This window comes from Molothrus aeneus, chromosome 1 (genome assembly GCF_037042795.1).
Source record: "Molothrus aeneus isolate 106 chromosome 1, BPBGC_Maene_1.0, whole genome shotgun sequence".
Taxonomy (NCBI): Eukaryota; Metazoa; Chordata; class Aves; order Passeriformes; family Icteridae; genus Molothrus; species Molothrus aeneus.
This window is the reverse complement of record NC_089646.1, coordinates 91,859,025-91,871,065: the sequence shown is the minus strand read 5'-3', so window position 1 is coordinate 91,871,065 and position 12,041 is coordinate 91,859,025. Positions and strand designations below refer to the sequence as shown.

The following is a 12,041-nucleotide window of genomic DNA, read 5'->3' as shown; positions in this document are numbered from 1 at the left end:
TCTTGTGCAGCCTTAATGGTGTTGTCAGTAAGAAATAAGGCCACAAAGTGTGATTTTAAAATACCATACATAGAGGAAGTCATCTGATCATTTCTGTATCTGCCTGTATAGATTACAGACTATACTATCACAAATTCAGACAAATGTATTCAAGCATTCTGGTGTGAACATGAAAACCATTATTAATAACACATAACAATGTTTATAAGCAGTTTAAAGGGAAATAGTACTTGAACTATATTATAATCCCCAGTGATTCATGATTACTGTTCATAAAGGTCTCTTTTGCTTGAAAACCACATAAACTTGGAAGGACTGTAATAAAACTTTATGGAGTACTCTTTCCCCTTACAAAATGTGATTTTGGGTGATCCTATGTCATGCTTCTTAGAGCATTTCCTTTAAAGACAGAGGTACAATTTTTCAGCCTTGGTATTGTTGGGATGATCATCCCCCACCCACATAATATCTCTGTGAGCTCAAGATGAATGTTTCATTTTTTTCAGAGTGCTGTAAACAAAGCAGTAAATATCATTCTATCAGTAGCCAAAGATATTCCCCTGTGGAAATTTGCTTACTTACATCATCAACAGCAGCAGGTGAGTATTTTACTTTGATTATTTAAAAAATTTGGTATTTTGCTTAGCATTTCTTAAGATTATATTCTGTACCAATACTTTGACTTGTTACCTGGTGGATCTTACTGTTAAGTGAAAGCCTAGTTTTTAATTTCTATGCCAATTAATAAAACATAGGAGTAATAGTTCATAAATCTTATGTTTGGTAGTTTCTAATATTAAAATCAAAAGTTGCTTTAAAAAAAATCTTTTAAATAGACTGTTCAAATATAATGATGATAGTGTAGAACAAACATTATGTGTAAGTTCTACCAGCTGAATATAAATTATTATCAATCTTCCCAGGTGAAACCTCTAAAGTTAAACTGCAAGCCTTCATATGACACCTATAATACTACAGTTAATACAGTACAAATATTTTAACTGGCATCAAAATTAGTACTAAAACCTTGGGAAGGTCTGAGGTTTAGATAGTAACTGAAATTTGTTGAAGGATAAGAATGCACAGTACTGGTAATCATGTGGGCTTCATTGTCTCACCTAGAAACAAAATATAGATGTATAAAGATCTGTGCTGAAAAGTGTCTTTGTAAAAATATTTTCTTTTGTTGATATGACATGAAAAGCAGATCAGCTAATTTCAGTGAAAAAACTCACATTCAAGTCCTGCAAATAAATAATAATTAAAATTAAGGAAAAAAAAAGAAGAACTAGGAGAGAGTTGACTGAACTCTGTTCTGTTAAGCAGAATGTTAGCTTATTTCCAAGCATCCAACTCTCTACTGCCTCCAGGACTTTCTATGGTCAAGAATGGGCATAGATTGTAATTCTACAATAAAGAAGGTAGAAAGACTTTAGCAGATGTGTAGGAGGAGAAAACAGCACAATTGTACTTGTATATGGTGCATATTTGACTGATGTAATTCAGAAATGATTAATACAGAACTCTGCGTGAAAATTTTTTATAAAATCAGCTTTAACACTAGAACTATAGCTCTGTAAAAATCCAAGCTGTGAACCGGGAGTCTCCCTGAGGATGTTTCTCTGCACTTTCTGTCTGTTCTTAGAAGTACTTACTATCTTAGCCTCATTGCATATTCTGTAATTTAAAAATAAAAAATGAAATCCCAAGCAAACTAGTGGACATTTTTTTTTCTTGTTTAATTTATACCAGGTTGAACAAGCTGTTGCTTTAGAGTCAGGTGATGAGAGCAAACTCACCAGCGTGGTGGCACTGAAACCTTTAGACAAGCAGATCATCGAACATAAGGATGTAAACAAAGTGGTGATCCAACTAAATACAATTATTTTGGCTCTTAAAACTGAAGCACTGGTTCTTCTGAAGACCTTTTCTGAATTTTTGGACATCTGGAACAAGGTTAACTACAAGCTCAATATAATACGTTGCTGTGTTGTAAAATCTAAATACTTTTAAAAAAAGAAGGTTGTTGGTTGCCTAAGGAGTCTGTGCTCAGTAGGAAGCATTGGTTTCATGGTAGAATCCATACATCCATAATTCCTGTCTGGTCTTGTGTTGACCAGAAGTTGCAAATCTTTACCAATTAAAGCATCTAAGAAAGAAAGCAGAAGTAAATGAAGGAATTTTGGAGCAAGCTTATGTTTTCATGTATTTATCCATCTTTCTCACAGCATCTTGTCTGCAGGTGTTATGAAAAACAATAGTTAAGCAGAATCTCTTAGAAATTGGAGACTACAAAAGCTATTCTTGAATATTAAACTGAGTAGTTCTTCTCAAGCAATCACTGCTGAACAATATTTTTCTATTTCTTCATACACACACACACGCGCGCGCAAAAAGATAACCTCTATCTAGGAAATCTTTCAGCAATGAAAGTTCAAAAGCAGAAGTGAATCTGGGCTGATGGAGTTATCTTCATTAGGAAGTGGGTCCAGTCACATAAATGGTAAAGGTCTGTGGAGTATTTTGTCAAGAGATTCATCATGAAATAAAACATTCTAACTAGTGAAATTCCGCTCTGTGAATGGACAACTACTGGTCTCACCTATCAGAGGTACTTTAGGAAGGCCAAGAAACAAGCAATCAAACAGGAGTAATCTTATCTTTGCTCACTATTTTTAACTTCTCTTTCCTAAATAAACCCTTAAGTTACCTCATTCTCACAGCTGAGTCTTCTGTCTGAGAGAGGGCATTTTCACCTTTTTGTGGCTTCTGAAGTTCCAAAGCTTAAAGCCCTGTTTGCTTTGAGCTAACTACATGTTGGTGGCATGTAATTTCACCCAGACAGACACAATCAGATTGGGCGATGCAGACAAATGATGTTTCTTTTTTACTAAAACCTTCTAAAATAATTAATTAACCTTGTTCTTTAACTTAAAATTCCTCAGGAGTTGTCACTGTTCCCCCCACCTTTACAATCTCTGTTGGTCCTAAAGGTGCAAACAGATTCTCAGGGATCTCACAGTGAAGACTGCAGGGGAATATCACTGGGAGGGGTGAATATCGTCTGTTTGTAATTGAACTGAGAATCTTGCACATTTGTTGAGCTGGTGACACTGATTTCTCACCTCTGCAGAGACTGGTCTATCTTGTGAAAAGGAAGGATGCTCAATGCTCTATTGCCTATAAACAATCTTCAGGAAGCTAAATGCCGTCTCTCCCCTTAGATCCAACCTTCCCTGCCAAACTGTTTTCTTCAAATGGCCAGGAGGCCATCTGCACCTAGAAACTGCAGTTTAATGATGCTGTTTCAGGAAGAGTGAAGATAAATGAGTGCAATTCCTCCCATTTAAGTACTTGTTAGAAGATGTGAACTGCTTTCATGGGGTTACAGACAGAAGGAAGACTAGGAAGGAAATATTTCCCACAAAATTTTAGCACCTACATTGTAAATCCTGTAGTAATATTTGGATGGATAAGGGATATCGTGACCTGTGTCAGTTTCTGAGTTACAGATTTCAAGTTCTTTAAAGACTATTGTGCAAAAAATAAGAGTCAGGAAAGGCAGTTCCAGTAAAATAATTTGTGCTTACACTAATTAATGCTTATATCTCAATTCCTTTTACGGAGGGAACATTTTGTGTTTGTACAATACATCAGGCAGCTGGGTGCTGTGTAGGTTATTATAATACCAATGCTAAATATTCATTAAAATAAACTTCTTTTAAGTAGGATCCAGAAGAAAAAGTGAAGGAATTTATAGATACTAAACCAACGATGGCTGAATTCCAATCTCAAATCAGATACTTTTCTGTAAGTATTTTATCTTTAATAAAAATGAACTGTTCAGATAAACTTCAGTGAAATTAAATGCTGAACACTTGTATTTTTCTTAGCAATTAGAGATGCAAATCAGAGAACTGCCCAATCATTGTGCACTGCAATCAGTGGAAGTTGCAACAGAGTCATTGAAAATAGCATTAATTCAGGAATGCCGCTCAGGACAAAGAACATTTGGATTAGCTTTAAATAAAAAGTCTGCCACGGACGTGGATGAAATTTATTCATTCATTGAAAATGTTAGCAAGAGGTTAAGCAGACCTATCCAGGACCTTGATGATGTACGGGAAGCAATGGAAGCACTGAGGGAGATCCGAGAGAATGAGATTAAAATTGACATGACTGTTGGACACATAGAAGAATCTTATTCTGTGCTTCATAAATACAATCTGCTCTTTCAAGATGAAAATACAGAAAGAGGTGATGGATTGGCCTATGCCTGGAAGAACCTAAACACACAGGTATTATAGTTATGTTATTTCTCAAATCATTATTATCAGCCCTCTTAATATTGAAATGATAGAATAAACCTATTTACCTAATTAATTTTTTGATTTCCCACATTCATTCTTTTGTGCCTGTTTTTTTCTCTTTGTCTGCATATAGGCACAACAGGTTGAGGACTTGCTGCTGAAAGTACAGCCAGTCATGAAAACAGATTTACTGAGAGATGTTCAGAAATTCCAAATTGGCACTGCAGGATTTTATAAAGAATATGATGAGAAGTAGGTGACCTGTATTGTGATACAATTATGCTTCATTAGTGATTGTTTGAAAATAGTGTATCTAAAGGGCTTCAGAAAATAAACACAGCACAGCATCACTGTATATATTACACCTGAAGAAAGGCCTAATTTCAGAATTATATAAGGTGGGCATCTTTGACAGTCTAACTGTGAAAGATTCGTTCCTGTAATTTCAGTGCTGGAGTCAGTGATAGTCCATAAGGCCTAATGGATTGTGGGGGGAAAAAAATCACATTCTCAATCCAGATTAAAATGTAATGGTTTTTTTGGGGTCTTAATAAAGCTCTTTGGGGGATATTTAATAAGTATTAAAACAGTGTCTTGGATGTGACTGGAGATACCAGTTCTCGATATGTCTAAATTCACTGTCTTGCTCAGCCTTACTTTTAAACTTACTTTATCACTTTTGAAGGTGTAAATTGTGGTTTGTTGGATGCTCCTACAGCAGCAAAGAAAGAGAGACAGGATTTGGCTTGACCCATTATGGCTCTAGGACAATACCTGACCTTTGAGGGCTTCCCTCCTCCTCCTTTGGTGACCTCAGAGCAGCCTGGTTCCCACTGGACCATGTCTCATACTGGTTACCTTCCCTAGACCTGCCCCAGACCCTGCTTTACTGACTCACCTTCCTGCTTGACCTTGGTCCTGTGTAATTATTGTGGACTCAGCTAAAGACCTGGACTATCATTGGAGCCTGATTACCACCTTGAGGGCCCTGCTTTTCCTGCTCAGGTTCTGTGGGATCATGCCTTGGCTGCTTTTGCTGACTGTTTCTGCTTTCATCTCCTGGTCCCATTTCCCTTGCCAAGCAGCCAGCCTGCTCTGCCTTCTGCCCATCTGCCTGGATTTCTTTCTAGAAATAACCATGGCACAACAGAGGATGACAGAATTCTCGTCCCAAAATATTATGATATGGCCAAGAAGTGGTCCCAAGTGTAAAAACTGGGAATTGCAAAACTGGGACTGCAGGAAACACAGTCCTATGGCTGAAATGTGCTCATTAGGCAAAATGGTATTTTTTCTGATATTTTTATGACTATTTAATTATGGTTCTCATGCCAACTACACAGTTTTCACTCCTGATTTATGTATCTGCTATCTTCCCCCTTTTAAAATAGAAATGAAAATAATTATTAAAATTTGTTTTACAGCAGAAACAGGAAATAACAAAGATAAAATATTTGCAGATCTTTAGCTGTTTGTAAGATGTATGGTAACACAGATGAATTTTTTTATTGGAAAAGAAATTGGGCTTTCTTTCAGGGACTACTGAATATGTAATCTTGGTACACTGAATAAGTAGTGTATTTTTTCTTTTAGTGTCTTGTGAGAATTTACAGAAAAAATGTTAAAAAATATTACATTATGTTCAGTAAGTATGGTTTGGGTTCTGTTGCGCTTCTTTGTGAAACCTGTATGATTGGCAAATTCACTGAATGTTTTTTGGTTTTTACAGGAGTCCCAGTGAGGACAATATTCCTCCCCATGAAGCAAGTGACAGATTACAGATCTTTCAAGCTAAATTTGATGAACTGTGGAGGAAGTACCTCTCTCTTTCTAATGGGGAAGAATTATTTGGTCTTTCCATCACAGGTAGTTTCTCAGGGGATAAGGGTACCTGTTTCTAGGCTATTAAATTTTTCTCATGATTGCTACTAAATGCATGGAGATTTAGAAAAATTGCAGAAAAATTCCTTGCAGACAAATCTCCTTGTAGTAAATTATTATAGTCTTTCCTATGAAAAGCAGCTGGGTGAAACTGGCTCTCGGTGTGCACCTACATAAACATCAGGTGGAAAAATACTGCACTGCTCTGTGTGTCTCAGGGTACAGATGCTTAGCTCTCTTGCTTTTTCTGTTCAGAGCTAAGCACATTTCCTGCCAGTATTCTGCCCTGTACAAATTTGGGAATCATGTTGCCAAAGTATTCAAATTGTCCCTGCTCCAGTTGCATAATGAATTCCCTTGGGCTATGCAACTGCTCTGTAATGTCCTTATGCCTCCTAGTCAGACACAATTCCTTTGGAAGATTGTGGTGTGAACTACAGCAGAATGTATGATAAGCACTTTAATTTGTGCATACTAAATTGAGTATATTTTCTTGTCTGAGGACATATGCAGTAATCCAAATATATTTTGCTAGGAATTCCAAAAGATATGAGAGAAAGTAACTAAAACATTTATGTTAAGGATGCCCATTTTAAATTCTTTTATTGTCTATTATATTCTACATATTTCATTTGAAAGCACACCCATCGTCCCCAAACTCTGCCTCTTAAGTAATTAGGGTAAATTGACATAGGGGACATTTAGGTTCTTGCTAAAATTATATTGTATTTCATTGACATTTCATCTACTTTTCAACATTGTTTCCCTCAATTATGAGATTACTGCTACAGAAGAATATTGATTAAAAAAATCAGCTATCTAAACAATTACTGTGCATCAAAATCTGTTGTAATCATAATATAAGTGGAAAAGTTTGTCTTCCTAGACACTATCTAGAAAACTGCAAGTCTGATTTCATTCATTTATTAAATAACATTACTAGAAATGCATTGATTCTTATGTTCATGAATACATTTGACATGAACACCTAATTAACATGCATGAATTTCCAATTTTAAAATTTGAAACAGAGTATCCTGAACTCCACAGAATTAAACGTGAACTTACCTTGCTTCAGAAACTTTACAGTCTTTATGATACAGTTACTTCCAGTATTGACAGATACAATGAAATGCTTTGGAATGATTTGAATATTGAAAAACTTAACAGTGAGCTCCTGGATTTTCAAAGCAAGTAAGTTGGTTTTTGGTTGAAGTACATGCAATTTGTGTTTCTAGTTCTGCTTTTTAATCAGCTTGTGAAAATTTCTCTGAGAGGCTGAAGAATGTTGGTCCATCTCGTGCTCAGTGTTGGGCACAGCTGCACTGTGGTGCAATATGCAGCTGGTTTGTGAGTCACCTGAGCCTTGTTGGGGTGTACTGACGTGGTAGGCTGTAGCTTATTCAATAAACAAGGTGCACAAACCTGTGTCAAGGTGGTTGTAAGTATAAATAACTTTCAAAGCTGATTTTATACGGTACCTTCTCAGTGATTTCGTTTACAGCTAATTAATTCTTAGTCCGTGATATTACATGGAATTTTAAACCTATTGTTTACTTCTGCACATTTGTCTAAATTGTAATTGTTATTTCAAGAAGGGTAAATAGCCACACTAAATTCTGAGGGCTTATTTATGAAGTTTGAAGCAATAATGTTTTCCACAAAAAAACTGACTGAGCTGTCTTTTAGTCATTAATTTGAAAAAAACCCCCTCTTTTAAAAATAAGAATAGTAAAAATGAATGTATGTGAAATGTAACTGCATTTGGACAATGTAAGTCTTCATCTCATTTCAGTAGAATTCTGGAATCTGCATCATAGTTTTTTCTGCAGTTGATTAAATTTTATGGTCTGTAGGACTTTTCATGCTTCTTTCTCCAGAACCCTGAAGGAAGCCATTGCACAGCAAAAGTTTTCATTTATGTGTTTCTCTTTGAACTTCATGTGTGACATTTTTGTTTTTCCTCTGAAGTGTTGAGCTATATTTGGAGCACTGTGACAACCAATAGGCAATAAATGCTTTTTTTTGTAATACAAGTCCAACCCAGTACTATCCTTCTTTTGGCAGTTTGCTAACATTATTGCATCAAGCTATTCTCTTTAAAGGCAGAGAAATTGAAACAACATACAGGAACATAACAGAAATAGCTAAGGTGATATGCTGTGTTAAGAAAGAAGCAGAAATGCTGGAAGTGCAATTACTGCTTTAGATTAATTGTAAAGATATGCGTAGTTGTTTAATGTAATTTTGTTTTGCTACCTTTTAAAAATCCTAATATAATAGACAACTTATAATCATGAAAATAAAAGTACAAAAAAACCCTGTAGGTAAAAATAAATCTATTAGAAAGAAATAATAAGAAGAAATATTTAGAGAGCATTATAGAAGTTTATAATAACACTTGGAGAGAAGTTTCCCTTTATATTTTACTGTGATACAGTGTATAGAGAATATCCAGTAAATTTAGGACAGAAATGTAAACCTGATCAATGGAGTAGTTTTTTAACATAATGTGCAGCTCATGAAATTTGCTTTCAGAAGACATTGTTGAGACTAAGAGAAAGGAAAAAGTTATTTGAATTTTTTTAAAGATTACCATTTTTATTACCAAGCTGAGAGATCCCATTTCCAATAGCCAACCCTAGACAAGTTTATTAGATATTACTTGCTAAGCCTCAGGATAGAAGTAGCCAGGAACTGCACCTTAAAGCCTTCTTGATGCAAGGCAGAGTATAAATTTTCCATTCTGCAATGCTTTTCTCCAGCATATTTAATGCTATCTACTGTTAGATTCAAGATGAAAGACTATACGAAAGACTAACGGTCATGGCAGTTATTGTAGTGCCATGACAGGATGCATTTGTTCATCTGCCTCTCACCAGCAAGCAGTGAAGAATTTGCACATGTTCCAGCATTGTGTGACAGATCTGTCTGATTCTGAGCTGTGAAAAATGGAGAACTTTTTTGAAGGAATTTGTCATTATGGGGAGGTTTTATGCAGCTTTTAGTTTCTGGAACTGAGCTGTAAGAGAACTGCTGTCAGTCTTTGGTCCAGAGCTTTGGTAGATGAAAATTGGCAATTCTGGTTTAGAAGGGAGAGGTGCTGTGACTATTCACAGTACAAGAGGTTCTTCATTTTAAATTTGCATAAAGGAAATTTTTGCTTTGAGTATCTTTCATACAAACCAGGTATGAATTAAGAGTTGTTTGATTGAAACAGAAGTTTTTTCCTCTTTGCAAGCAGAATAGTTTTAGTTTAGGATGTACTTTATTTTACTGGGAAAATATATGTTGTTTAATCATTTTACCTCTTTACAAGATGAGGTGCATTTTCAAATTTTACTAAAACAATGACACTGCAGGAACTTAATTTCAGGTATGGGTTTGCACATGAAATTAACTTCCTTTAATTCAAACTGAAATAGAAACCAAACCATTCCAGTGTAATTTGTGCTGTCTTTTAGCAGTGTTTCATGCCTGCAGTCACAAATGACCAGCTATATATAATATTACCAGCTTGCAGCTGGATTTTTTATTTGCAGTGTACTGGTCAACTCATTGAAAAATTGCAATATATCGTACTATTTAGTGGTGGATGGTGATTATTAATAATAAAATATTTCTTCTTTCTTTTTGTGCTTTTTAAAGGATCCGAAAGTTACCAAAAGCATTGAAGGAGTGGCAAGCTTTTCAAGACCTAAAAAAAAAAATTGATGACTTCACTGAGAGCTGTCCTTTGCTTGAAATGATGAAAAACAAAGTATGTTCAGCATAATAATTTGGAGATAAGAGTCACTTGAGAAACTCTACTGAAGGACATGTTATATGACTACAAGATGCTTTCCATAATTCTTTTTTGTAGATAAAAGCAGCTGTATTTATAGCAAAAAATCTAGTTAGGCTTAGTTATAGAAAAATAAACCAAAAGACTTTGTAATGTGATTAGAATAACTACTAATGCTTCCAGTGGAATGGAAGTCAAGACTCTCCTATTTGTTTAACAGATGCAGTGCAAAACATGATCATTCTAGACCTAAAATTAATACAATTTTTGAAAATCTCATCCCTTTGGACTTTTCTAGGCAATGTTGTCAAGACACTGGGAAAAAATGGCACAAGTAACTGGGCATCACTTTGATGTTGACTCTGAAAATTTCACTTTAAAAAATGTAATGGATGCCCCTTTATTAAAACATAAAGAAGATATTGAGGTATATGTACTTTTCTGTTTTGTTTTGTTTGGTTGTGGGGTTTTTTTGTAATTATTAATTTGTGATCTGGTGCTTTTGAAATCCTGTTTCTAGTCAGCTTTGTAACATTAAAAAAATTGGTTTAGTTGAAGAATTCCTTTGAAAAAGTGGAGTTTGGTAGTTGGTGTTGGCACTGATAGTTAGTTTAGTTTATTTCCCTCTTATTCTGGTGAAGATTTAAATATGTAGATGGTATTACACTAATCCTTCCATAGGAAGACTTCTGTTGTTTTAATAGTGTGATTCTGTCATGCTTCTGATTTAGGGTCTGCCTACTTATATATTTTTTTCTTCCCTTTAAATGTCTAACCAGAGAGGAAAAATAGTTGATGTAAGACTGATCCTGTTAAGTGCTAAAAATACTTGGAACACAGTAGAAGAGGAGGATATGGGGTTAAAAAAGAATGAAGTTGTTTTGTATTTCAAAAGTGACCCTTCACAAGAGTACAGATAGATGAGAAGGCATATGGAATGTGCACAAGCTGCAAAGCCATTGTCTCCTCTGTTTTGGGGACAGAAGTTGTCTAGCAAGTGCCTTAGCTTCATGCTTGTTAGCTTTTACAAGAACAAAGCACAGCTAAAACTAAAGAAGTAAAACCCCAAATGTTTCTAATTTCGGTTCCGTGGTCACTTAGCTAAATCTGTATTATTTCCAGAGTAGTGACCTCTTTAGTCTTGTCCACACATGAGCATTTTTAGGGCAAAACCATGAAATTAAACCTCCGCTGTACCCAATTCCTGGACAAGAATTTTAGCCTTATGGAAGGTTCAGAGTTCCACCTTACACTTCAGGAAACACTTTAAACCTGCAATAGAATTTTGGGATCCAGTCTGAGTGTTTGATCCTTTTCTCTTTCTCTCTGATGCAATAACCAGCTTTATGACAGTCCTGTTCCCACTGTCTTCAAGAAGCAGCAGACAGGCACATTGTCAGTCTACACTCTGTTCTCGGAATATTTATTGGTTTTGATTGGCAGTGTTTATTTTCTTTAAACTCTTCTGTCAGTTTATTTGATTTCAAATATTAATACATACAGAGAGAAAAAAAATCTTCCTGCAGATTCAATGACTCAGTGAATTTTGTGTGTGTAAGATGCTAGCAGTAGTGAAGATGCAGTATAGCCCATTTAATGTACCTGTTACGTAGTACTAGAATATAATCTTGTTTGAAATATAATAACTTCGAGGTGTTTAAATGTATATTTTCATTAGCCTGAACTTACACTGAGATCTGGATCAAACCAATACATTTTAATAGTCTTTATAAGTGTGCTTTATAATAGCCTTAGATGAATGTAAATTACTATTTTAATTTTACACAGGATATCTGCATCAGTGCTGTCAAAGAAAAGGATATTGAAGCAAAATTGAATCACATCATCAGTGACTGGAGTACTCATACTTTCAGTTTTGGTCAATTTAAAGTTCGAGGAGAACTTCTTCTGAAAGGATCAGATATATCAGAGAAAATAGCTTTGATGGAAGATAGCCTCATGATGCTGGGGTCACTGATGAGCAACAGGTACAAAACTTAATAAATGTACATATTGTATAAATCTAATCAAGCCCCAGGCTGAACAATTACCATCTTAGCTTCTTC

At 35.2% G+C, this 12,041-nt stretch overlaps 1 protein-coding gene across 1 annotated transcript in view; it reads left to right on the top strand.

The window, feature by feature from the left end:
- LOC136563371 (dynein axonemal heavy chain 5-like) overlaps positions 1 to 12,041 on the top strand; it is a 149,426-nt gene that overhangs the window by 28,551 nt on the left and 108,834 nt on the right. Inside the window, exons 26-35 of the mRNA XM_066560715.1 lie at positions 507 to 599; positions 1,753 to 1,956; positions 3,730 to 3,810; positions 3,894 to 4,298; positions 4,444 to 4,562; positions 6,040 to 6,176; positions 7,223 to 7,385; positions 9,840 to 9,951; positions 10,274 to 10,402; positions 11,764 to 11,963. Of these exons, the coding sequence (XP_066416812.1) occupies positions 507 to 599; positions 1,753 to 1,956; positions 3,730 to 3,810; positions 3,894 to 4,298; positions 4,444 to 4,562; positions 6,040 to 6,176; positions 7,223 to 7,385; positions 9,840 to 9,951; positions 10,274 to 10,402; positions 11,764 to 11,963 (1,643 nt within the window). The remainder of the gene's footprint in view (positions 1 to 506; positions 600 to 1,752; positions 1,957 to 3,729; positions 3,811 to 3,893; positions 4,299 to 4,443; positions 4,563 to 6,039; positions 6,177 to 7,222; positions 7,386 to 9,839; positions 9,952 to 10,273; positions 10,403 to 11,763; positions 11,964 to 12,041) is intronic.